This window comes from Dermacentor andersoni, chromosome 3 (assembly GCF_023375885.2).
Source record: "Dermacentor andersoni chromosome 3, qqDerAnde1_hic_scaffold, whole genome shotgun sequence".
NCBI lineage: Eukaryota > Metazoa > Arthropoda > Arachnida > Ixodida > Ixodidae > Dermacentor > Dermacentor andersoni.
Window position 1 is genome coordinate 29,807,125 of NC_092816.1, and position 27,448 is coordinate 29,834,572.

Genomic DNA, 27,448 nt, shown 5'->3' on the forward strand with positions numbered 1-27,448 from the left:
TGGGGCTATAAATGCCTTTATTTAAAATTCAAATACTCCTTTCTAGACTCAGGTTGGCCTTGCATCTCCTACACCAGGGAATATGCAGCTCCGAGTCCGCATGTCGGAGAGGAGTAAATTAAAATGGCGACTGCGAACCCACACCCGGAGTACATCGGGGTCAGTAGGGTATATCAGTTCTCGATGAAGGGGCCTTCTTCGGATGTCTTCTGTGGCAACGCCCTTCCAAAGTAAATGTGCCTCCTGGACCACTTCTATGCTGCGTCCCTTTGAGCAGGGGAGCGTTTCTTCGAGATGGTAAGAAAAATGATGCGATATTATTTTACACGAAATCAAAACACAAAGAGCATTAGATCGCTATCACTGCGTGGAAACTAGAGCCGCCCGGCTTTGTCTTTGTGACGGTCCATAAGCTTCATCATGGCGTTGTAGACAATGTCCTTGGCGTGCACTCCGAAGGTGAAATCGACGTGCGTGAACAGCGGATCCGGCACCTGCGCACCAGAGAGAAAACTTGTATAACTTGAAAACTTGTATATATAGCGACGGAACTGCTGCGGCTCCGTACAAGAACTGTAGAATAAATTGGAGCAGCTGACGTCAGTCTGCACGACAGAGAATGAAGCCAAACTTTGTTTCGTCAAATTTCGTGCTCAAAAGACCGCACTCAGACGTTGATGCTCTAAGTACTAAATTTAGCGGTATCTTTTGTGGCTTTAGTTCCCATGGGACAATGCACCCCTTGCCCCGCCAATTGAAACCGACAACACTCGCCTATCGCAATCTGTTGCGTTCATCCCGATTTCCACTACAAGCTGCCCAGAAGTGGGCGTAGGGGCAGACGCATGATCACGAAAAGACGGGCATGCGCAATGCCACGTCTAGAAAACAGGCGCTTGCTTACTCGGAGAGCGCAAGAATACAATTTGGCACGAGCTCGCGGATCCCACAATATTTTGTTCTCGCTTGTGCGGAATTGCACGAACGGGCAGAAAAAAAAGTATAAGGCACCTGGTAGTTTAATATGAGATTCGGCAGTTGTCTGCTGAGGTGGCTGACGTCCGTGGGGTCGGCGAACCAGTCGTTCAGGCTCCAGAAGAGGCCCACGGGGACTTTCACGCCCGACACGTTGTACGCCGGAGGGATTTCCTGCGGAGACCAGAGACAGTAAAGTGAAGAAGACGGCCATCGATTCACGCCAACGATGCACAAAGCTCGAAGGCACAATTAGACATTTGTCCAGGTGCGTATCCTGCTTTCCTCTCTACAACCAAGAGTTGTAAGGAACTAGGGGGAAAAGAGAGACTGAACGTGTCATTTCGTTGCTCCGTTCGCAACAGTCGATGCATGTAAAGCCGCATCAAAACCCGTAATTTCAGAGACGTGCCATTCTAAGCACGAATAGCATGAGAATAGTGATAGGGAGTGTTAGACTTCCCGGCTGCGCAAGATTCGATGCGTTGTAGCCGTAGGATTCACAAGGTCTTGCGTAGTGAACGTGAGGATGGACTAAGAAAACAAACTGGCCAGGAGCATTATGTCACATAGCCAGTCTTCGCAAGTCAACGCTCCGAAAAGCCGTCTCCCTCGCTTTTTATCCGTCAAGAAGTATCCGTCACTCTTCGCTTTTTTTTTTCTGCGTCGCAAGGTGCGACATGGAACATTAGTTAAATAAATTCGCGCACACCTTCTTTATCTGCACAAGCTGCTCATGGAAATTATTGTTCATACATAACCGCTCGTAGTTTGTAAGCTTGTCTGTACATATCCTACTATCTTTATGTACTTTCTCTTGTTTATGTTCATTTATCAAACTGGAAAAGAGTGCCATAGAACCAAGGACGAAGAAAGTAGAACGTAACGCATGCGCTGAACTTTATCAATCTATAATATGGCTAGACAGTGCGATAAGTTTGGCTGGAGTGATTGCCTAGCCAAGGCTGGCAAGGCCAGCGATGGATATCGTGCTGCGGACACCGTAACCGTTTGGAGGCGGACACCTGAAGCTTTTTTCTTTTTTAGGCAGAGAGGGAAGCCATCAGTAGTCGGCATTTCCAGGTTAACAACTTCCCTGAGTGACTAAGCCCAGGGTAGGTTAGCCTGGCATTGTGACTAAAATTGGCGTGTACGAAATGCGTACTACAGGTGGTTGTGTTCTTAAGACTAACCTGTCCATAGACGGCCAAGTTCTTGGAGCTACCGTAGTCGTATTTCTGGAGCCGTCTCTCTCGAACGAGCTGTGTGAAGACAAATAAATAGGGAAAGAAAAGATGTATTCAGTGATCAAAACATCAAAACGACATAGCCGAGTAGAACACTTCGCAGCAGTATGTTTGTTGTATGTCTGGGACGCCATTGTAAAGAACCGCACATCCAAATTGTAAAGTCGTTTTTGACGGCTAGAGGGATTTGTTTTCCCACATCCGCATAGAAGAAATTTTCCCACGACACCGTGTTTTTGTTGGAGCTCATGCTTACGTACATCACATGCCACCCCTGGTAGACTCGGTTTGTACTATAAACGGTGCCGGTTTGCGTTATTGCCCGTATCGGCCAATTGTGGAAGTAAGCGGCCAGCAGGCCGCAAACAACCACCGCAAAGGGAGGCGCAGGATGCTAAGAAAGCTCAGCTTTGCAACTGGACAGGCTGCTTTAACACCTACTGTTGGTTGAAGACTTTCTGTGATCACCTGCGCTTTTGTTATATAGCTCTGAGTTGCGAACTGACAGACTCCTAATGGAGACGCACTGCTTGGTGAGACTAAATTTGATAAAAATCTTACCAAGCAGCTAGAACACTCACTACACAACAGGTACTATAAGTTGTCACGCGTATAACAAGCTTTCGAAGCTTTAGCAGGCACAACTGCACTAAGGCAGCCTAGGCTTATAGGCTTGAAATGGGCAAACGTTTGACCAAAAAGCATGCAGGGAGATAAATGTGTGGGCGATATCGCCTGTTTGCTTTACCTGAGCGAAGTGAACCATGTTCTTGACGGATGTCCCCGCTGGCGTGTGGCTGATGATTACAGGTAGGCGACTCTGCGAAACAAAGCGCTGCCTCATAAAATACTGTTATCTTCAGCATCGTCATCACATACGCAACGTCCAGAGTGGGCGTGTTTAATTGGCTTGCGAAACAGCTTACCACAACGAGAAATGAAAGCTCTGCTGGAGCCAGGGCGACAACGCTATGTGCACTGCCGCGAATTCCTACGGCAAACCGTGATTGCTCTTTGTGCGCCACAAGCACGGCTGTATTGCCAATTAAGTACACATGCAGTAAACAATTTAGCAAGGGCGCTGCCGTGTTCCATGGTCAACACATTTACCCTTAATGATGTAAAAATAAAAGCTACTGTACAGCTCAGCGAGCTCCAACTTACACCTAGGATGAAAGATTTTGTAGTTGAAAACTGTGCACCAATTTTGACCACCTTGTGCGCACCGAAATGCCTGAGAATAACGTTTCACAGGGATGGTTATGAAAGTTCATTTCATGCAGCTTTCGCATAATCTATTTTCGCGTCGTCACGCTTACTTGCAGGAAAAGGTCGGCCAAAAAGAAAACTTCATTTCATTTCACCAATACATTGGCCATACACTTTAAGGTTATGTATGAGCCATGGGACGAACCATCACCCTTAATAGTATATGCTTTTTTTTTTACTGTGTACTGCGACGACTTTCTGCCGTAATCTATATGACAGGCCGCGCTAAGATTTGCATTGAAGAGGTCACAGCTGCTCAGTAGTTAGCAGTGTAGGAAATAATTGTTTTCCGCAAATATAATTAGGTGGAATTCGCAATTAAGCTTCCATATTTATCGGGAAAGGTACTTGGTGTGTATGCAAGAGTCAGGCTCGGTTAAGCGTGTCACTTGGATTCGTTACATGAAAATTAATTCAGTTTCACAGGTCACATTGCTCAGGAGTAAACATCCAGGTGCCTGTCTATGAACGTGCCGGTCACTCCTGGTCGCAATCTCTTGAGCTTCGGTCCTTTCATTTTGATTGAGACCATACATTTCTGCCAATACTAGCACAGGTACATAATTTACACCGCACGCGAACATAGCAAGTTGAGACACACATGGGCAAGAGGGGCGAAGCCTGGATTCACACGAGCGGTCTAGCATCGACGCTGTGGTACTTGCTGCGTCACCTCTCCTTCTGTGTCGTTCAAGGCATTTGCATTAATGAGGGGCATAATGAGCCGCAAGCACAAAGCAACATTCCTTAGATGATAGGGGTCGCTTAATGGATTCGCCAAAGTAGTAATTAACTGATGTAACATCTCACAGCCCATGCACGAGCTTCAGTCCTTCCCCTCCCCTCCCTTTTTTTGTTGTTGTTCACACTGGACTCCAGCGTATTGGTGCAAGACAGGACTTGGTACTTCATTGTCTTATGTGCATTGACAAGCTCTTGGTGACATCGACCAGTGGAGTGTCCTGAATTTGACTCAGAAGGTAAAGTAGTAACAGGTGAACTGAAGCGCAAGATGGCCTCCGCACACAAGCGCGAAACGGGATATTTTGTTCCCACGAATGTGCTGTATATTTGGGAGATAGGTGCTACGGCTCGACCTAAAGTTCCTCCGTGATGCAGATATTGTCAGTAGTGAGCTGGTGTGGGTCAACGTGGAATGGTTCAAACGTAGCAGGCTACGCTTAGTGTCCTGTTCCCTGAGTTACTGGGCGCTATGATGAATTCCGACTTCAGGAAGCGACCGCGTTTCATAAGTGGCGCTCAGGCGGAGCTGCAAGTCTTGCGGGGCAATTTGTCCGCCTGCAGCCTGCAACAGTCCTCTACACCAGATGCAGTGGCGAAGGAGAGAACATAAGGAAACTAAAGGCCTGTCTTTTTACCTATTTACCACTCTACAGAGGGACAGAAAATGGTGGTGGGCACGTAAAATTACATAAAAGAAAGAAAGGTTTAAGCCCTGCCTGCTGCACCTAAGTATCGCAGGCTGCCGAATTAAAAAGAAATGAATAGGGCATGAAGTGTATGTCAAATGATAATTTGGAAGAGAAAAGAACAAACGGAAAAAAGAAAAGGGGGGGGGGGGGGGGGAGTTCTACCACCAGGGAACCACGGCCAAGGGAACGGGACAGCAAAGCGGCATTTATTCATCAAAGGAATAAATAGATAACTACAGAGGGATAATAGAAAGAGGGAACAGAAAGATGACCAGAAGGGAAAATGAGTGAGTGTGAAAGGACATGGCAGTGTTAATCATGCATTTAGAGGCGGTCACAAAGTTAGGCCGTTTCGAAAAGCCGCAGCAGCGTTTTTGCAGCTCGGTGCATAGACGACGACACTTGCGGCCAGAGTTCCAGCCCCCTTCGCTCTCTAAATGGTCGACTGTCTAAGCGGCTCGGGTTAGCACGCCGACAGTCCGAGAACATTGTCCATTGCTTCTTCCACCTTCACCTGTTTTTTTTATAGCTGCTGGCACGTCCACTGCTGTCACAGGTTCTCAGGGTCGCTCTTTCACTTCCAAGTTTATATGTTACACTACACGTAACAATATTTCTTACTGGTTCAAAGTTTACGAAATCCATGAGGCAACATACATAAATGTGTGCAAGACGACTCAAACGCAATGAATAAACGAAAACAAACCGACAGAGGTGAGTGCTTGTCCGCACCCCAGTCTTTTGTTTGCATTGTTTTGACATATCCCTAGAGTTCACCTCAAAATTGCGCCTGCTACTTTTCATGAACTTCCAAATTCTTTTGCTTTTTATACTGCAAACGTAAATACACTGCCTACACTGTAGCACTGAGCGTACCACATTGAACTCGTGCATGTCAGTGCCGGTGATCAGGAAGATGGCGTCCTCGCAGACCTCCCGGAGCACGTGGTACTTGCACATGGTTTTGGCCAGGAACTTCATGAACCAGTTGTTCGGCAAGAAGTCGTACTCGCCGAGCAACCGGAAAAGCATCTAAAAGAAAGCAACGTGATGCGCGAAACCATATTTTTAACACGAAAGTGCCACAATAGTTGCAACGACCGAGCTTGTCATCGTTACGCATCACTGCAAAATATGAAGGCGCAAGAAGCACTTGCGAACGACGGTTGAATCCTTGACTCGCATGTTTTGACTAGTTAGTTTCAGTGCGAAAAGTTGTGCTTTAAGAAATTTTCAAAAAACGTACAGCCCATGACAAACGGGCCAACAAGCATGCTCCCGTCAGAGTTGGCGATAAATGAGCTACAAAAGCGGCAGAGAATTCAACTGCTGCTTTGTTAAGTGTTTGAGGTGCCATCACACAAATAAAACGCGAGTCTATCAAACGATGCCGAATCGTTCGGGAGTTTAAGCGCGACGTAAACGGGAACACGAGCGCTACTGACATCTCGTAACAGTGTGTTCAAACGAAGCACTGGGTTCTACTCGTTGCTGGCGTGAAGTTAATGGCTGCGCCGTGACGTTTGCGAAGGTGTCTTTTGTCCTTTTAAGCTTTCTTCGCGAGCTCTCCCGTGGCTGCGGCTGGATGATGCTGGGGCTCTCTCGCCGAATAGTTTATACAAAATATACAGCATGCATATAACGAATCGGCTTGTATATTATTATGGTGGGGTTTTACGTGCCAGCCTTATATATAGACGTCAGTTATATACGTGTAAAAATGTGCCGTTAACCAGCTGTGTTATCTGTAGAATTACGCAGAGTAGCAGGCCAGATGCTCCATTTTCCGGCCGACCTCTCTACATTTACATTTTCCAGTCACTAAACTACTTCTTACGCAGTGAAATAACAAACGGTAGCTAAATATCATCACCGCAAGAAATACCCGCCTCCAGGCACTTCAGTTTCGGTTAACGTTTGTTCCAACAAGTGCATTGGAGCTGCGGCTTTTTTTTTTTTTTTAGGTGACGACCACCATGCAGCCACACAAAGAACCTCTCCGCCCCATTCTAGTTGCAAACGCCGTCACGAAGTGTCACCAGCAGCGCTGCCGATACCGCAAACGCCTGCCAAACTGAAACACGTTTGCGTCATGCGAAAACCGTAGAATTTCCTGCGTTTTTCCTTAAAGAAACGAAGACGATGAGCTTCGTGCCACTGAACGGGTGTGCGCGTCCGGCCGGGCTTTGGGTTCATTTTTTCTTTGTGAACTCAGGCGGTCGCTAATTAACGACGCTCTGCCTTTTGAGTCATTGTCGGGTTGGCCGGTGGCCACACGTTCAGTAAAACTACTTCTTTAGTGCCAACAGAGGTAGCAACGCAAATTGCATTGCAAGGAGGGCAAGCAGTAGCGAAACAGCAGGCAGCACTTCGACAGACTCACCTCGGCGTCTTTCGCAAACGGTGCCAGCAGTCGCACCGGTGACGTCATGTGCGTCACATTCGCCACCGGCCCTAGCGCAGAGAATAGCTGGATCTGAAAGGAAACATCGCAGCAGTTGAAAAAAATGTAGCGACCAACGGCATACCCTTTCTACAAGGTCGCTATAAATGAATAATAAGGTATCCTAGGCTCTTATCTACAAATAACGTAACCAGTGTAAGCACAGGTTAAAATGGTTTACGTTAACAGGAAGCTTTAGCTCGGGCCCAACACCGATGCGGCATATTCAAGTACATGTAAAACGCAAGAACGTTTTTCTGAGATAACCCCTAAACCAATTTTAATGAAATTTGTTGCATTTGAGTGAAATTCTAGTGACTCTTGAAGCGGAATTTCGATTTAGGGCCCCTATATTGTTAAAAGATTTTCAAGAATTCGAAAGTTTGAGAAAGATATAATCAGGAAATTATAAAATAGTAGCTCTGCATCAAGAACAGCTATCGCGGTTGTGTAAACGGAATCCATTAGATCATTGAAAGCGGACAAATTTGATATGTCATTTGATATTTTACGGGAATTTCTTACGTTGTGTACAACGGTTCCGCAAAAGCTGTATTTACATATTACAAACTTTTTCGAGATTCATCTATAACATATCAATTCTGTGCGCTTTAGATGTACTATTAGATATAATTCACATATTTGTTACATAATTTTTCTTTGCAGAGTTACAGCGTTGGAAACTCGATAGTTTCGTTTTCTGAAAATTTTCGATTTTTGCCAGTTCTTAATAAAAAGTCGACGACCTAAATCATGAATTCGAAACCGCCAGTCGCTAGATTTTAAATATTTCCTTTAAATGCAAAAAACTTCGCCAAATTTGGTGCAGTGGTTGCCGAGACAAACGAATTCTCCGTTTACATGTATGTAGATAGGAGCACCCGTGCTAAAGCTTCCTCTTAATTTAACTAATTTCACTTGAAGTATCAACGCTGCAACAACAACATGTTTGCATTTTGTTTCTTGCTGACTTAGTGCGCGAGCTACTTTTCAACAGTAACGAATAATGCAGAAATTGAGACACGCACATACGCGATTGTGTGCGTTTCATGTGTGTGCGTTTCAACTACGAATTCATGTGCCAACTAGCCCAACCGCAAATTCTACTACAGTTGATCCTTTCATCTTTTTCGTGAGCTGGCAGTTGTCCAGGTATAGTTGCATCAATCCTAGTTATCATGTGTAGGGGTTACAAGGATGGCAATGACAAAAAACAATTCTGCAAGTAAATTATTTGCATTAACTGCGAACAGTTCTTAATTAACTGTCTTTTAGAGGACCACAATATATTAACGAATCAGTGATATAGCTACTGACGAGCAAATGTGAAATAAAGGTGAAATAGAGAAGCAAGTGTGTGTAATGAAATTGTTATCGGAAATTGACGAGATAAAGTCAGCTAGTAAAGATATAAATAGAAGGTAAGGGCAAGGAAAGGTGAGCGAAAGCTGACGCGAAGTGCAGGTACAGGTTCCAAATATAATCAGCGCAGATCAGATGCCTCAGCCTATCAGCGAAACGCATTAGGGTCCTCACCTGGGACAAATTTCCCTTCTATACTTTAATCTAAAGATAGGGTTCTCTTAATTCCTCATAATGTGTTCGTGACCCCAGACGCGCACTATTAAATTTCCCTCTTCAGAACGCATCGCCAAGGCACATATTGTTTTTCTTGCGATCCTACTCAAATCCCTATGGCTCTCGCTGAAACTAAAGAGATTTACTGGACTTTGTGGAACATGTCGATCTAATACTAAAAAAAAAGCAAGAGAACTACAGTGAAGCTTACGGACGGCATTTTTCCGCGACCCGCAATCACGAGACGTCCGGCGAAGGCCACATCGATCGTGACTGAAGTCACACGAAATGGGTTACACCGGTTGCGTAGCAACAAAGATGATCGATAGCTATCAAAGAAGACTTAAGAGCTCTATGACGGCGAGACAACATCCATCATATTTTATGGTTCTTGTTCTTTCATCTTTAGTTTGCAATATCAAAGCGAGCGCCGTCTATTCCGAAGCAACAGTGACAAACATTTATCCAAGACCCGCGCAGACGTAGGTAGTCTCGACGGAAGTCGCATTTCCCAAGTAGTGTTATTACTTAAAATATCACAAATGCTAGATGCCACATTCCAACTGTTTATCGAACGATGTGAACCAAACGATGCGACCTTGTTGAGAAACTTGAGAATGCAGCAAAGGAAAGGGCATAATCTTCTTCCGAATTCATCAGAACGAAAGTTGACAGTCACTTTAGCATATACGCTAAAGTGGATGAAAGCGAAAGCCTGCGCGCTCACGAAACATTGATTAAATTATTGTTCGAATGCGTTGTTACTTCTTATTACTTGTTTCTTTCTTTACTTGTTTTTCGCTTGTTCTTTTTTTTTTTTTGGTCACCTAGACATCACCGCTGCTTCTGCGTGGTCATTGGCACGTTATAAAGGTCGTGGCAAGTCTGCGAAGACTATTAGGACGAATACCCAGGTTCATCGAACGACGTTTTTTTATTTTAGCACTTCAATCGATGGCGGTAGCTACATGGGCTTGTATATATGGTGCCTCCTACTTTCTTGTAGCGCAGGCAAAATGAGATGGACATAGAAAGGCAAATTAAACAAACACAGAGCGCTGACTTTCAACAAGAGATTTATTTACAGTTTTCGAAGGAGTACTTACATTCCTCAAAACGTCATCAGACACCCGCACATTGATCGGCAAAGAACAAAACCGGGAAAACCACACGCTGGCACTTTTATGACGACACTGATTATTTAGAAGGGTGTTTTTTCAACGCGAACAGAGATAATCGAGCTCTTTTATTGATAAAGAAATTGACGGCTTATTGGCGCATACGCTTGAAGTTTGGTGGCATAGCGCCATACGGTCATCAGATTTGTCGACCCATGAGCCATCTAAGACTTTTACCTTAAAAATTGAACGCGGACCATATGTAGGACAACTGCTAATGTCAAGCGATAGCTTATTGGTTGACCTGCTGAGTTACGCTCCTGGCTGTCAGCTCTAGTTGTTAGTGCTATGAGGCGTTAGGATGCTGTCATGTTGCCCTGACTCCAGGATCGGCCGCGTTACAAAATACATTAGAATCTTTGGGATGAGTCATATAGCGCCCTGGTACAAAAGGGATTCGAAACATGGCGTCTATGATTTGTTCACGGCTGCGCAGTTGCTCACGTTGCATGGTGTTAGCTAAAACATAGCCTTCGACATCTGCTTCTGCTACTAAGAGGCAACTATCGCTATAACATGGGTTTTGACACCATCTATTACGGGCTACGAGGTGGCCAATTAGGTTACACTACCTCCTGGATCGACCCAGTTTACTATAGGCCAGACTGCCGCTCGTTCAAAGTGTGGGAAGAACCAAGGAAAGGTTCGCTTTAAAGGGGGCCCTTCAATTCAGGCTGAAAGATGTCCTACACGCTACTCCAAGCGCTGGCATGGTATGTAGTCTGCTTCAGACAGACTGACCCACATACTTCGAAGCGCTGACCCACGTGCTTCGAAACGCTCACCCAGGCGCTTCGAAATGCGAACCTGTCTTGCTGGTATCCTGACAAAGAATGGTGCCTTTGTGCAAAGCGCTTGTAAGGTATTTGTAATCACAAAGACCGCTAAGTCGGTCGCAAGTGCTAACAGCGTCTGTTTCCCAATTTCCATGGTACGTATACGTTGGCTCTGAAGAATTTGTTTCTTTCCGTGTCTCTCTATCTCCGATGCCGTGCTTCAGACCTTAGAGGTCGACAGTACTGCGGAGCCGGTTGTTGCAAGGAGTCAAGTTTACCGACATAAAGACGACTGACAGTTTAGTGCTCTTATCACTTACGAGGACCGACAGACGAGGCCACTTTTTCAGCGTGTGGTATATTAAATGCGCTGCCTTTCATCACTGACGCTCAAGGGTCACACTCCTGAAATTGCATACTGCGTCTGATTGCCTATCTGAGACACTCGTTTTTCTTCTTTTTCTTTAACACCGTAGCTGTATATGCCTACCCTCGTATAGGTTTTTCAATGTCCGTGCCTCAAAGCTCCACCGCCTTCTATGAGGAGGCAAAGCTGCAGTATGGCATCTGCTGACACTTGCGGAAGCAAGTTAAGAAACTAACCAATACCGCAGAGTTTCATACAATAATTACTAGAGGGAACTATGGCGCTAGTGTCTACGGGAGCTGCAATGGGAGCGTTTCAGCCATCATGGGAATTATAGGAAGTGCATAGAGTTGCCTCAACTTGGCCCTTCTGGCTTCAAACGGCTTTTTGAGTGTAAACTCGTCATTTTCAACAAGGTGCTGTGTAATAAACAATTAAACATTGTTAAGTGTGTCCTACTGCAGGATTCGAGCACAGGACCTCCAGTACAGAAGCCTGATATTGAAACCATTACGCCACAGACGCATGCATTGACAAGCGGCATAGAACGCCCTTGTGAATTTCTCGCCAGCAAGTCAGCACGTTGAGACGCTTGGCGCGTTTCGATTTGGCCACCTCGACAGGCTGAACCGCTGCAATTAAATTAGCAGTTGCGTGTGTTCGCAGAGAATGCGCCTGCACGGTTGCGAGTATGCCGATCAGTGTATATCATAGCGACCAGAAAGCCATTGTGACCGTCGTTACTAAGGGGCAATGAGTGATGCAATAATGTTTTTACCACAAGTTTCCTTACCACGGCATTTACAGCTCCACTGATCATCCACTTTTGCAGGGTAGAGTGGCCTTGGGTTTCTGTTGTTTTTTTTTCGGTAGAAGTTTCTCTCGCGGTTGGCTGGTTTCGCTAGTAAGAAGTTGGCTCGCGAGAATAAAGTGGCAAGGTCTCTCACGGTCGGAATAATCCCGCTGCTAGTCATGCTTACGGTGTAACAACAGTTGTCAAGCTTGGAAAATGGAAACGATTACAGCAGCGTTTGAGGCTGGGAACAATTCCAGCATGCGATCGTGGAAGGCACGTGCTTAAATATCGGCTTAAAGATATCTGCGTTAACCAAAGCGTGGTGGAAAGTTGAAGTGACGAGTGGAGATGAGGGATTCTGCGTCTAGCGGTACTCGTGCACCCGCACAAGTTCGCCGTGAACTCGTCGAAGCGTCCGTGCTGTTTCAATAGGATGTCACGTAAAGAGGCATGGCTTTGGCGCGCCTAGTTTTAGACTGATAACCGCGACATGACAGACGTTCACGGTGATCTTCAGGGCAATGACGCCATCAAAGCTTCGGTATAAAGATGAAACGAATGTTCGGACAACCATGGTGACTACCAGATAATGAGTATCGTTGCATCTGCGCTTCCAATTTGCCTCTGGCGAGAGCTTACCTTACGCTGTATACCCTTCAACCCCTCTCCTCCCTCCCCCACCCCCACCCCCCAGTATGTTCTGTGCCACTGCCAGCCGGCGGCTCTTCCTATACGAAGTGCCAAAGAACACAAATTACTATGTGAATACGGGCCCAAGAATCCTTGAAGCTGCTTAAAACATAATAGGCCTGCAACGTTAAACAATAATGCGAGCGCCGGCCATGGCACGTACTCACCTTTTCGTTGTACTCCGGCCTCTCCGAGAGCAGTGCGAAAAGTATCAGCGTCCCCTGCGAGTGTCCCACGTAGAAAAGCCTGGTCTGCTGTGTCGTGCTGAGGACATAGTCGAGCATCGCTGGCAGGTCGTACGCGATCATCTGGTCGAAACTGCGGACCATCGCAGAGAAACATCTCTCACTCTCGCAACGACAGGGACATAATCGCGCTAAGACTCGTGCAGCCCTGTTTTGGTAACAGAGATATTCCAATTTGTCCTAGCGGTCGTGAGCCGTTCGAGCGGGGCATCCCGGTGTTCTTTAATCTGGAAGTCTTATTTATGGTAAGGCGACACGCGGCAAGAGGTATTGTTCAGGACTCGCAGCCAGTGCTGCTGGCACCGTCGGCGAACTCAAAGTGATTAAAAATTTACGTACGTGACTGGGCGCACCTAGCATCTACTTACTATGCAGTTCAGTGAGAAGTACACAAAATAATTCAAGCAAATCATGTAAAATCAAACAGATGCACAAAAATAGACTGCACGGGCAGCTGTGTACTGCGTTTCACCAGCTTCACGAATGCAACAACATCTATGAGGGCCGCGCAAATCAATCAGGAACGAAAACAGACTGTCCTCTAGGAAACCAGAAGAGCATCATCTGTTGACTTCCACTAATAATTTGGTGATAATTGCTGTGCGAGTCACTAATGCTGCCCTGCCTTACGACCTTTAATAAAAGGATTAGCGGCTGAAAGTGGGCGACACCTTATTTTTTCTTCATTCACGCCACTAACTTATGTTTCTGTTTAATTGCATTTTTATGACATAGAAAGTGCACATATTGCTGCCTTCTTAAGGCTACGTTAACTTGTCAGAAACACTAGGATTTGTTGTGTAGACCGTTGAGCTTAACGTGCCAAAGTTGCGCCGAGCCTATGTTCTCGAAGGTTATATATTTTTTTATTGAACTCTTTACCCACAGCAACCAGTGGCATTACAGTGGGGGGAAATGCAAGGCAGATAAATACGAGCATGTCAGAAGCAATCAAAGCGATTGGGACCAACACCAAACAGTCTTAAAACACAAGAAGATGACAGTGATGACGCAAATAGCTCGTTGGACATAATTGATTTAACTTCTTCAGACAATACGTCCCTCCTTTTTATAGACGTATGAAAAAAAAAAGAATTCTTGAACGAATTTGTACTACCAGAGATTTTCTTAATTTTAACCACTTGATCCCTGCACAGTGACACATAAGTTGGTCAAAACATGTATAAGTTACTGTATATGCCAGTTTTACAATAAAATATGTTGTGTAGAAACTTATGTTTAGTCATCTGCATACGCTTCGCGAGTAAATCCCCCCCCCATCAGTATAGTTAACACGAGACACGCAGAAATTTCTCGAATAATTACTAAAAACATAGCGAACACCTACATTTTGCCCTCGTTGTTTATCTATGCCAATCTGAAGCCGAGTGTACCATATACAGAAGAAGCATATTGTGTAGCTCGGCGAACATTAGTTTCAAATATTAAACCTTTAGTTTCTGAGGGAAATTGCTTTGCATTGTGTCTTACAAAACCTAAAACTCGACATTCTTTTGCCGTTGCATAGTCGATATGACGATGCCAACTCAGATGTCGGGATAAATACACTCCGAGGCATTCATACTCCGACACAGAGCTTGGTTTCGTACCGTTAAAATTGTAAGACTTTGTGGGGCATTTCTTTCTAGAGATACACATCTGGACAAATATTTGTTCGATAATATGTATGCCCCACTTGCGACACCATGCAAGAATCATGTTCAAATCTTTCTGTATGGCACTATCATTCGGATCATTAACAACCCTATACAGCACGTCCGCAATTGTCCGTAAACAAACGTATATTTGAAGCAATGTCAAAGCAAATTTCATTATAAATATTAAGAATAATCTCGGACCAAGTTCGGATGCTTGCGAAACACCAGCGAATACATCAGCATCATTAGAAAACACACCATCATTTGCAACCCGTTGAGTTCTTCGCTTGAAATATACTTCTTTAATCATTCGATAATTTTTTGGCGTCACTATCATACCACGTCAATTTCCGCAGAAGAGGATGGAAAGCAACGCCAAATGCATTTGTTTAAAACCCCGCGATCACAGAATCAACTCGCAATCGGTTACCTAGTGCACTTAAGAAGTCACGTGTTAGCTTGGTGAGCTCAGCAATGAAAGCAAAAAAAATGTTTCCGAAAGACGTGCTGCTGGCTGTTAAGTAAAATGTGAAAAGTTAGTTTATCATGCCAATAAACAACACATGTTCGTTCCCTAACATTACAAACAGTTCTTGTTAGAGACACCGGATAATAATTAGAAGCATTTCCGCGGCCTTGTTTATGCACAGGGCCTTCGTGAACTGCTTTCCAGTCAAGTGGTAACTCCTCTTCTTCAAAAGATTTCATGAAAATGAGGCACACATATCTGAACGAAATGTGCGCGTAGAGGGCTCCGAAATAATTTTGGCCACCCGGGATTAGAGCTCGAGGCACACGCGTTTTTCGCATTCCCCAACCGTACGAATGCAGTCGACAGACATTCGGATCGAACCTTTGACCTTCTGTCAAGGGGAAGGTAGAATGTGCCATGTCCACTGACTCCCGGAAATGGGTATGCGGACACGTTAACCCAGATGAGATATTATAAACTACAGATTTTAAACATACCTAAAGTCCCAAAATTCTTTATCCTTCCGCGTGTACTTGACATGGCTGGTATATGTGTTGCCGCGAACATTTCCCAACCAGACGTCGTAACCGGCGTCTGCCAAGATGTATGCTGAAAGAAAAAAGAAAGACGCAGGGTTATTTTGCTAATTTGCTGCCAGCGTAGTTTTAGCTGCTGGAGCTTTCTTTTTCATCGAACTACGCGCACTTGCAGCGCTGAAGCGCTGATTGTTCACTCAACAAAATAGAATAAATAAATTCTTCGGCAAAGCAAAATCAACACAACTTCCGTGCCTTTCAACCATATATATATATATATATATATATATATATATATATATATATATATATATATATATATATATATATATATATAGCCGTCGAAGGACAAGGCTGGCGTTCAAATCTTTGAGCCAATAGTGGCATTGTCAGATATATAGCAACTTATCAACCTTGATCGCCACCGATCGAAACCCGGGCGAGCCGCTGATAGTCATCGCTACGTCCAAGGTCCGCAGGAAAGAGCGGGTGCATATTAAGAATCAAGGCAATGCACAACGATAAATGTTTGACTGTAGCGTGTGATACTTAACGCACGGTAATAACAGAGTGCGCTGAATGTATTCTAGCCTAATATTGGAAATTGGTCATGTGAGGCCTGTGTTAAGAATAACAATAAATTGTGTCGATACTCTTTCCCTAACAGCAGCAATTGGCTGACCCGAAGGCTTTAGGTTAACTTGTGCGGTGTATTTCATGTAGTTTGTGTTTTGTGATAAATGAAATGATAAAGAGAGCAAAAAATAATGAAATACCGCGTGTATCGGGTAGAGCTTTCATCAGTAAATATTATCTACCGTTTTGTTGCTCTTTGTGGAAGGGTGAGCTCCAGCTCTGGCTTGTGACATGTTGTTAGAAACTGTAAATTACAGTGAAGCCTGAATATGTTCATACAAGACTCACAAACTAGGGAGAGAAGGGAGCACGCTTTTTGCATTTTTCGCAAGAATGACAGCATCACTCTGTATTTTGCTTTCTTAGTTTAATCTGACTGACTTAGGCTGCCTGCGCACAATTTTCGTGCCATTGGTGTGCCACCAATTTGTTTTGAGAGTTCCCTTTTTTTTTCGGTAGACGATACTGGGCTTCTTAATCACCTTTTCCTGGAATTCACACAGTAAATCGTTCATACGCTCTTGAGAGACGATGTGGCGGTTCACTTACAGAAAATTTTTAGATACTCTATGGAGTGTCCATTGGCATTCCTCTATAAAGCTACTAGACTGTCTATATCATAAGAAGCCAACAAACAAAGACACCAAAGACAACATAGGGGAATTTACTTGTACTTACTAATTGTATTAAAGAAATGATAAATAATGCCAATAAAAGTGTAATGCGAAGACATGGGATCGTTCTCCACCTGCGGCAAGTTGGTTTTTCATCCACTTTCATTTCCATTATATTTATCATTGCTTTAATTCAATCGGTACGTACAAGTAATTTCCCCTGTGTTGTCCTAGGTGTTTTTGTTTGTTGGCTTCCTATGATACGATTAATAAAAATCGGGCCCCTCGGTTAACCCCTTTTCCTCTCGTTCATAGACTGCCTGTGGACATACTTCACAGACTGTGTATAAACAAACTTTATAAAGTAGTCTTTAGACCGTTTTATTGAGGGCACCGCCATGTTGCGATCACAGCGCCGTCTATCGTCCGGTGCCATGATGGTATGCGGAATCGCGCTGGAGTGTGCGCGGTAACCGTGCTGTTGACGACGAGCGACATGTTTTCGCACTTTCCCGAGAGGTGTCAACAAGTTGTTTGGACAGGGAAACTTAGAGTGTCGTCGCTAAGCTTTTAGCTACGATATAGCCGCAATATCGAAGGCGACGGGCCTAGAGGCGCTCCTGCAGCTCTGCCCACGATCGAAATTTGAGGCGAGTAAAGTCTGAACATTGTCGATACGTAACGTATACATGACGTTAAGCTCTGCGAAAACCTGCAAGGTGAAGAGAAGTAATTAATAAAGGGAAAATGAGACATCCACCCAAACGAAGCTAAGTGCTACGATGGAAACCCATGCGGATTCCTCGAAAGAAAAGCCTCGCAGTTGAACAAAAATTTGTCCTGGTCCGGAACTCGAACCCGAAACCTGGAACCCGAGCGGCTGCCCCGGAAAGGCGGTGGTCCCGGGTTCGAGTCCCGGACCAGGACGAATTTTTCTTCAACTGTGAGGCTTTTCTTTCGAGGAACCCGTATAAGTTTCCTTCGTAAAAGGTAGCCACGTTTGAGTCGATGTCTCATTTTACTTTTATTAAGTAGCGTATACATGTAACGTGTTATTATTGTATGTCTAGCCTTGAACTCTATTAAGGTATCACTCAAGCAACAACAATCAAAGAGGTATCCATGTGTCATGCGGTGTGCCGCGCCAGCGTACAATTCAGGTAACTGCGAAGGTCCGAGGAAGCACGTTTTGCTAGCTTTCGTGCTCGTAAAATTTTCGCTGTACGATTGTCTAAACACTGTTTATCTGGCACATGCGAATCAAGCTTTACAAAATAAAGAAACTCGATCGAAAGGGCTATTAACATGAATAAAATGAGCTTATGATAGTGTCCGCGAATACATGTCCCGATCAACCAGATGCCCGCGATGCGTTGAAACATTATGCGCACTCTTATATCTCGAATAGTGCCTGTGCGTGCAAGGGCATCTCGCCTACTCGAAAGAGCTGAACAACGAACAACTACTCTTTGCAACATGAACCTTTTTTTTTTTTCTGCAGTAATACAGCGCTCGGCGAGCGGCATCCACAGCTTGCCGGCGAGATTCGGAAGCACGGGAGAGCCCATGTGAACTAGGGCCGGGCGGCACACGGTAGGCACGGCTTTGGTTACAGAATAGAAAAGAATGCACCTTCATTTCTTAGTCGGCACGCATTTGTTTTCATAATACGTCCTCGGTCAACTTCTACCGGAACGTCGGTTGCCAAGCAGGATAATCTTAGAACGCGTTTGAACAGAATAAGTTTAATGTGCGTGCCCGAAGAAATAGTTAACTTCATCCATTCGTAATAGTTGGCCGACCCGAATACGCCCCTTTCTTTCGTATCACAGTTCGATCATGGGTGCCAAGCTCCGAGTTCATCGCCGAGCGCTCACTGGGAACGAAACGTTCCGGACATGCACGTGATGGCATCGAGCCCTTTTTGTTTATAATGGCAAAACAAAGCGGACGCTTTTCTGCCATCGCAGCAGTGGTGTCCGCGAAGTCGCCGCGGCTGAAGATGCGCTTCCCTGTTGCTTCCGAAAGTTACTTTTGCAGCCGAATACAGCAGAGTGGTAGTCCGGCGACGTTGAGTCATTTGACATCGCAGAAATCTCAGACAGAACACGTTAGAATCGCACTTATTCGCAATTAAGCTGCAACCATTACAAGCGGCCGCTGGGAGAAAACGGAATCCTCACGTATACCAATCAGAGAAGGAGAGCGGCGTGACGCGCTGGCTCGAGGCTACGTTCCTCCTCACCGATAAAACGGTCTAGAGATGGTCTAAGAACTCATGGAGCTTGCACATTTTATCGGCTATTGTCGATAGAATGTCTACGCAGAAATCGCATAGATTGTTCTATAGATAACCTAATATCTTGTGGTCTAGCACTTTTTTTATGGACTATCGTCTAGTAAATGTGTGTACACAAATGCATATAAAACATTTAGACTCTTTATAGAGATTGCTCTATGCTTTTATCAACCATTATTTATACAGTCTCTATAGAAACATCCCACATAATGGTCTATAGACTGTCTAAATTCATTTTTTTTTGTAGCGCATTTCGTGACGGCGTGGGTGCATTTCTTTATGTCCCTGATTCTTTCATAACCTTGCAGTTGCTTAATCGCCTTCACCACACACACTGTGGGCTAACCAAGTGTGCTATCGTCTTTGTAGCTTCCATTTTCGATTTCTGTATCACGCTTCTTGATTAGATTACGTCATATGTGAAAGTGAGGGCTTAGGCACTGCCTATAATGACACCTGGTGCAGCCATACCTGTGCTGCAGCTCGACCTGTATTCTACTTACAATGTAATGTCCAGTGAATTCTCCCTAATACTTCTATCTCACCGGTTGATTGCTAGTGCCACATGTTGGTGACACTAAAAAGTATAACCAAAACAAATCTCCGTCTCTAGTGTGATGCTGGTAACCTGGAAACAACTGCAAAGGTTCGCCGCAAGATGGTGGCTGGAGTAAAAGCTGCCGAACGAAGGAAGCATCGTCCTATATCTACACCCGGCAGAAAAAGTATACGGACAACAGGGTCGCCGAAGAAACAGAATTTCATCGTAATTAACACGCATAAATGGAAACTGACCAGTGCACTAGAAAATTCGTAATGTCAAGTTGCATTCACAGACAGAGGAGAAAATGAGTTTTATTGCGCAGTCCCTGGTCCGCATACTTTTGCTCATGGGTGTACCTATATTCGACGTTCCGACAAGGCGGAGACAACTCCCCTTCAAATAGTGTTCACTTGGACTGATTTGTAGATAGCATATAAAAAAAAGAGAAATAAGATATCTGTTCAAACCACGAGACAAAGAAGGCAAGGGCCAGACACAATAAATCGCTGATTTTCGATATGCACCTGCATCTTGCTCTCTTTATCCCGTCGTCGCACTGGTCTTTCGTTCTTTTGCTTTGTTCAGCCACTGTTAATCACTGATAAATTTAGAAACAGTCAGTTCACAACTGTACCGAGGCTCTCTGGGGGATAGTTGATGGCCCAGTCAGCCGAAGAGCTGAGCAGACCATGCTGGAGGAAGACTACCGGCTTAGGCCCTTTGGCGTGCCGTTGTTTGTGACCGCCCGGCATGCGCTGGATGTTGATGACGAAGCCGTCGCTGGTCGTCACCCTGTGCTCTTCCACGGGGTAGCCCTTGTCTCTGATAATTTCCGTCTGAGAATGAACCGAAGGAAATAAAATAAAAAGGAAGTAAGATGCAACACAATGAATATATATTTACGTCGGTCGTCCGTGTAGAGGAGGAGGAAGAGGAGCAGGATGGGGCTAGCTAAGCGTGGTTCTAACGTTGCAGAAGCATGCCGGTAGCTTAGCGTCACCTTTAAATTGCGGGGATAAACATGCCACAGAGTTAATCGCATCGTGAGCAAGTCAAACGCTATCAAGACAGATCAAGGCGATTATGGGTAGCAGGTGTAGAATGCCACCACTCTAACAAGCTCACCCAGTGGCCGATGAGAATGCCTACTGCATGAAACGATCGGTAACGTTTAGCACTACTTGCTAAACGTCACCACTTATAAGATATATCAGTAACTCAGAAACTTCCAGAGGATGCGAAACACTTCTTTCTTGAATGTCCTGTGTACCGGCGGGAAGAGTAAGTCATCCGCGGTCGCTCACAGAGCCACTCTGTGTTTCAGTCTGTCAATGAGAGCCTCGCGCTGTTCCACAAATTCTGGGTGTTCTGCGCTTCACGTGTGTTAAAAAAAAAGGAAAGATAGTACGATTTCGCGTGCGCTTCTACGTACGACCTGTTGTTTCACTAACCGTACTGAACGAAATATTCCGGCAGCAGAGACAGTCATGTTTCAGATTTGACGAATGTCGTATCGGACGCCATGTGGCATACCACAGGCCTCCTGCGTATGCTCTCATCTCGGAAATTGGCATTCTATTGTTGTAGACATTAACGCAGTTTTTTTTTTAAGTGTGCACTTGTTGAAACCTGAAAGTATGAACCAACTAGCCCAGTAACAAGTTCTTTCACGCGTGTACATTCCTTAGAGGCTGTTCGTGAACGATGTAATTCTACACGCAGGAGTTGCCTTACTCTATAGCTGCGTGAGATACTAGATACGATGCGTTTACACACTTCTTACAGTTTGTAGAGTTGACCTTTAATAATGAAAGCCTAGGGACAGGACGCTTCAACCACATAAGCTTGTTTTCCGCCAGATTGTACACATGCGTCCCCTTTTCACTTGGTGTAGGTGCGACCCACAAGTGCTCCGCGCAACCGAATTTCGGCAAGCACTAACCGCAGTGTTTATCATCAATGGCGCAGTGAACATAGCACTGTGTTCTGATGAAAAGCTTACGAACAGACTACAGAATACAATGAGGAGTCCACTGTGGCAGAGGCAACATTGTCAGCAGCAAGAAGGCTTGGATGCCCTCGCCAACACTCAACTGCAACTCTGAGTGCTCGCCTTATCAGCTGGCCTTGAGCCAGTCCACGACAGTCGGGCGAGGATAAGAATGTTATCTATTCAGAGAGAAACACTGGGCCCTTAAGATTTCCAGTGTCTCGCCATTAGACCTGCTCATCCTTATAGTGCAAGAGCATAGGCAGGTGAGAGCCTTCCTACCCAAGAGTCATCGACTGTTGTTCGAGCTTTCATTCCAAAAATTATCACTATACGTATTCTGAATGCGAGTTCTAAGGCGTCTGCGTCGTTAGTTGAAATAAGAAAGATATGCTAAGTTTATCAACTGAGACACCATCGCGGGAATGCTTATATGGACTCTAGTGGTAGACGTGCGCACTTGTGCGGATAATTAAAAATAAAAAAGACGGAGAGAGAGAAAGAGAGAGAGAAATATAAGAGAGGAAAGGCAGCGAGGTTAACCAGTAGCACACCTGGTTTGCTACTCTGCACTGGGGGAAAAGGAGAGATGTCAAAATTTAAATGATGCGAAACCTTTGTGAAGCGGTAAATTAAATTCTGTACATCGCCGCCGATTGGCGCGAAATGCAGACTGGAGTATTCCCCAACCTGAAATTGCTAAACGCCACGTATCCCACTCGCTATAGGGCCAACTGCCCTTGGTGCGGTGGCATACTCACCCTAATACATGTAACCTGGGAGTGCACCAATCACCCTCATAGGCCACATAGCAATCACACAATGGAGCAGTGGGAGGCACAGCTCGCCCGCTCCGATTTCGCAGGACAAAAGTCCTTAATTAGCCAGGTCAAGCAGGCGGCAGAGGCCAGTGGGGCCCCGCACTGGTGGGCTCCGACCACCCCTCCTTAGAATCTTTTGCTGTCAAATAAGGTTTCTATATAGATCACTTAAATGCTTGCGTGCTAATGTGTTTATTCTTATATTACGCAACCTATAACCTCAGGCAGTATTTCTGTTGATGCGCTACACTAGTGAAAAGCCTATGAAAAATAAAAGCACCAAATGAGGCGGATGCACTTTTTCAGACGTCGACGGCAGTGATGTGACGAGGACGAAGACGATACATGATGCTTGGCCCTTACAGCACACAAAATTTACTGAAAGTTGTGAATTTTACGTATACGGCAAAGGAGGTGTGCCTGATCAGATTCCACGCGCGTCCCAAAGACTGTTGTGCTTTCTAGAAGTACCAGTGCTTAGTCTGCAATATCAAATACGTCACCCTTGTCATTTGCAGTCTCAGGAAAGAGTTGAATACCTGTACATTACCCACCAGACATCTCTGATTGTCCCTTTCCGCACCAGACTCGTTACATGAATGCCACTTTGAAGCACCGCATGTATTGAACGTTCGAGGGAAACCACAGCCACTTCAGCTGTTCGTCGTTATCATCAAGGTCTGCCTTAATACAACGACGCACTATAGTAAGATCGCGTTCCATAGAAGAAGAAAAAAAGGGTCTCGTGGCACTTGACAGACCCTTTCGCGCTAGCTTTACAATAGTACCTTCGCGACAGTGTCGTGTAAGCTCACCGCTTCACTGCAGGCAGCCCAATGGGAAATAAAATGTACGACATTTGCTTAGGACAACACTATACAACCACGAAAGAACGCAAGGAACACGTGCGCCAATTTGCACCAAAATCAACTTCCATGGTTCACGGAACCGGCCCATGAAGACGGGCGGCTAATTACCATAACAAATTGGTAGCAACTGACTGTAGAAGAAATGTCACTTGTTTTCAGCGTTGCTTATAAGTAAAATGATTCAGTTATCAAGTTAGGCGCTGTTTCCATCCAAGGTACATATATTCAAGCCAGAGGTATTAACGCAGAATCTGTGCCTTATGCTTTTGTCAGCTTCTCCGAACTCTTTGTTTCAGTAAAAATGTGCGTTAGTCAACCCCCTTTCCCCATTCATCACCACGTAGAAGTGGACTACCTCCGATCATGCTCGCGCCATAATGTCGAATGGAAGAGCCTACGAGATAGCTTGAATATAGGGTTCGCACATGCCTCTGTGCAACGGTTTCTATTCACCGAGCGACCGCGGATGGCTCGAAAGGCGGCCCCGAGCCGTTTGCTTGCGTATTTGATTGACACAAAGTTGACGGACACATGCAAAAACGTCTTGGTGATCTGGGAAGAGGCCCTGAGGTGGAGCGATTGTAGGATCACAGACATACAAGGGCTAAGCACGCGCGAATAAACATGGCCACCACCCTCACAACCATCACAACCTCCACAAACACCACCCCAATTCATTCCGAGTCGTGTACTCACAACATTCCTGCACGCATCTGGGTCGGCTGGAGCTGCGCCTTCGAAACCCCGGACGTGGCATCCATCACTGCGGACAGGTAGCAGTAGCAGCAGAGCAGTGGCGGTGAGCGTGAGGCATGTGCCCTGGATCACGAGCAGCGCCATGTTCAAGCTCGCCGTGTGACCCGAGACAGGCTGCTCTTGCCGCACCGCAGCAGCGGCTATGGAATCCCGGCTGTTTATCTGGAAAAAGAAAAAAGAGCACGTCCCCCGTCGAACAATCGAAACTGGAGAACAGTTTTTGCATGTTATCGGTGGCATTCGACACGCGTGATGCTACGGCACTTGAGTTACGTGCCTTTCAGAAGGTGCGCACGGAATTCGCTCAAGTCGATCGTCTATGCGGTTAGCTCAGCTACGGCGCTTAATGCCCAATGAGCCCTGCACTTATTTATTTTCTTGCCTGACATGCGTCGTGCAATAAAATGTTGCCAGGATGACATTAAATGTTTCGACAGTTGAATGTTATCAGTAATCGAGCAGCAAGCTGCATGAGAGCTGCAGTGGAAGTCCCTTCATTTCACTCATTTTTATTTTTGCTTAATCGAGAGAATGCAAGTGATCAGCGAGATCATGTGCCACCGGCTGCACCTTTATAGACTGTTTTCATGTGACGTCACCGACGCGGCTCTCACTGCGCTAGTACCCGAACATGGCGGCCACGATGATGTCAGTGCATTGTATTATCACGCGCACATTGTTTTGCTTATTAACGGTGACTGTTTTTCACCAGTTTATCGCTGTTATCGCTTTGCCGTTTCACAAAAGATGGGCGCGTTGTGCTGTCATGCTGTCACGTTTCTTGATTACACTCCTTCTCAACCTGCTAGTACCTAAAGATGTCGGCCGTGGTGACGTCTGTGCGAACTATCTATTGGACGTGCGGTGGTAGTATAGTATGTCGTAAGTTTATAATCTCCTTTGACGCTGAAATTTTATCGGATCTTATGCGAGAGGTTCTGCCACATAAAAGAAAACACCGACGATTGGGTACAACGCTAAGCAGAAAGCACAATAAAGTGTGTAGAAGTTAGTTTTGAGAAGGTAGCGCTATTCTTTCAGGAGCGAGCAAGCAAGCAAATAAGCAGTATGACCGCGTCCACTCTGAGAGTGTTCTGGGCCGATATAATTTGACGATTCTATTCCGATGCTATTCTTTTTCGCTCTTGGCCAGTGGCCTGAGCGGTGCTCCGCTCACGTTGTCACCGGGATCGACTGGCAGTGAAAGGCGCGTAAGATAAAAAAGAATAGAATCGAGCTAAGGAAATCCTTACATTGCACCGGCCCTGATGTCGGTGCAATTCAAAGCACGAGGAATTGCTGAAATTTGCTGGCATATTTTTTTTTTTTTTTTTTTTGACACTCGTTGTCAGTGCTGCGTAAGCGAATAAGTCAGGCAATGTCTTCTGAGAACGTAGGTACAGTGTCAAGCGATCGAAACGCGATACTCGGGGCACGTGGTTGCCGCCGCTTTTTTTATTTGCGCCACCGGTGAATGCTGGAAGATCGCTGTGAGACCAAATGCAGTAACCATGCCTCACAAAGGTCCTCGCTTTGGTCACATACCATGATGTGTCAGCTCGGCGTCCCTGCAGGGCCCACGGTTGGTGCGAAAAGCGATCGGCAATCATGCGCTCAGAGTAACGCGTTTCGGTCGCTGAGCACTGTACATAAAGGGGCGTTATAATGTCATGACTATGCAAAGCTTTAAAGGTACGCATTCTCATGATCCTGCGTCGGCATCAATTACTGCACAGACGTCTCTTCGTAGCGTATGCTCCTTGCACACTCGGCGCGGCGAAATGGGGCGAAGACTCGAGCTGCGACCTTGTGCCACTACGCCAGTTATTTTAGAAAGAGGAAACTGCGAGCAACCGCGCTTCGAGCGATAATATATAATACGCTGGGAGAAAACCGAGCGCGGTGGCAACAGATGACGCATAGGCTCGCGCGTTGCGTTTCACATTATCTAAGGGCTCGTGACCGCCACTTAGTCAAATCTCGGCGCTCAGCTCATGATTTTTTTTTCCCGGTGAAATGAACGCCAGGGTACCTTGCACAGTGAATGCCGAAAACGAACATATCGATATTGTAGGTTGTAATGACCTAATTTTCTCAACCTCCAGAGACGCTTACAGGCACGGTGTTTCTGTAGCTTCCTTGTCTAAATAGTTAAGAGTGGGTGAGCACACTCGTGCCACAGTTAATTTACCAACTTTATGTTGCACGCAATTGGACGAGGTAAATAAAGCAACCCACGACATGCGCGCATTGGTTTCGCTTTGAAGTGGTTTCGGTTCGATGGGAGACCAAAAAAAAAAAGAACATGCAATGCTAGATACACCGTGCATACAGCAAGCTCGAGCCCAAAAGATGCGCTACGTGAATTCCATGGTATTAGGAAGGTGGCAAGCTAAGAACCTTACGAGTATTAACGAGAAGTAAAGCCTGATTGTTTCTGTTACCTAAAGCGCAACCGTATTTAATTCCAACGTGTTTTATCTACAAGTGGCGCGAACTTCCGGCAAAAGTGACCTTGGTGATCAGGAATTCACTGCTGAGAAATAGTGAAGCAATGTTAACACGGTTTCAAACTTCCGGTTTCTGTTACGCAATGCTAAAGCGATGATTTCGCAGAACGCTAAATCAGAGACACCACGTACAACTTACCCTTGACACTTATACACAAAAAATTAAAGTTTGTTATCCCAAAGCGTGAAATAATTGAAAAGTCAAGCACTCTCACCTAGCTGATAAGCCGGCACTCCACTGGCGACGACAAACACTCGATTTCGCGTCCACACCGGACGGCGATATGGCGACAACAATCGCTCTGGGATGAAAAACAAACCGGACTCGAAGCCGCCGCTATCCCGGAATCGGTCGTCGCTAACAGAGGGGTGTCAGGCCACTACTGCATATCAGCCTTTCCCTCGTTCGGTCGGCGGGTCTCAGGCGACCCTCACGTCTCTGGCGACCCTCACGTCTCTGGAAGGGAAGGAGGGAGAGGCGTGTGTAGAAACGGTATAGTTGTTGTAGCTGTTCTCCGCGCCCCTCATCTTCTCTTCTCCCCTTCCGTGTTATCCTCTCGGGGATGGCTTGGCCTTCGAAACACTGGTATCCTTCCGTCGACGGCTAAATACACGGTCGGCGCAGTCGCTGGGTCGCCGCAGGCACAATACGGATTATGGCAGTGCACGTGTGCGCGCGTCTGTAAGAGAGAAGGATAGCGCACCCTTCCTCAAACCGAGGAGTAAAATCTGTCAAGGACAACCAC

At 45.6% G+C, this 27,448-nt stretch overlaps 1 protein-coding gene across 2 annotated transcripts; it reads right to left on the minus strand.

Annotated features, from left to right (window-relative positions):
* Nucleotides 1-27,221, minus strand: LOC126518149 (lysosomal acid lipase/cholesteryl ester hydrolase-like). Of its 2 annotated transcripts, none has more exons than XM_050168007.3 (11): nt 26,918-27,221; nt 24,133-24,354; nt 20,391-20,592; nt 15,625-15,736; nt 12,920-13,070; nt 7,308-7,400; nt 5,801-5,956; nt 2,971-3,042; nt 2,169-2,237; nt 1,012-1,149; nt 1-494 (listed from the first exon to the last, which is right to left on the minus strand). In XM_050168007.3, exons 2-11 carry the CDS (start codon nt 24,274-24,276, stop codon nt 375-377), a joined length of 1,257 nt encoding a protein of 418 aa, XP_050023964.2. In that variant the 5' UTR covers nt 24,277-24,354; nt 26,918-27,221; the 3' UTR covers nt 1-374. The 2 variants fall into 2 exon arrangements, with proteins under 2 accessions (XP_050023964.2, XP_072143217.1); XM_072287116.1 differs by lacking the exon at nt 26,918-27,221 and adding an exon at nt 24,470-24,542.
* Nucleotides 27,222-27,448: the final 227 nt, after the last annotated feature.

Bases quoted from the DNA above. Each gene is read 5' to 3' on its own strand.
- LOC126518149 (XM_050168007.3), bottom strand. From the start codon at position 24,276: ATGGCGCTGCTCGTGATCCAGGGCACATGCCTCACGCTCACCGCCACT. The intron at 15,737-20,390 runs GTACAGTTGTGA...TTTTTCTTTCAG, and splicing joins CTATCCCCCAGAGAGCCTCG to CATACATCTTGGCAGACGCC. The intron at 3,043-5,800 runs GTACGCTCAGTG...TTTGTTTCGCAG, and splicing joins ACATGCACGAGTTCAATGTG to AGTCGCCTACCTGTAATCAT.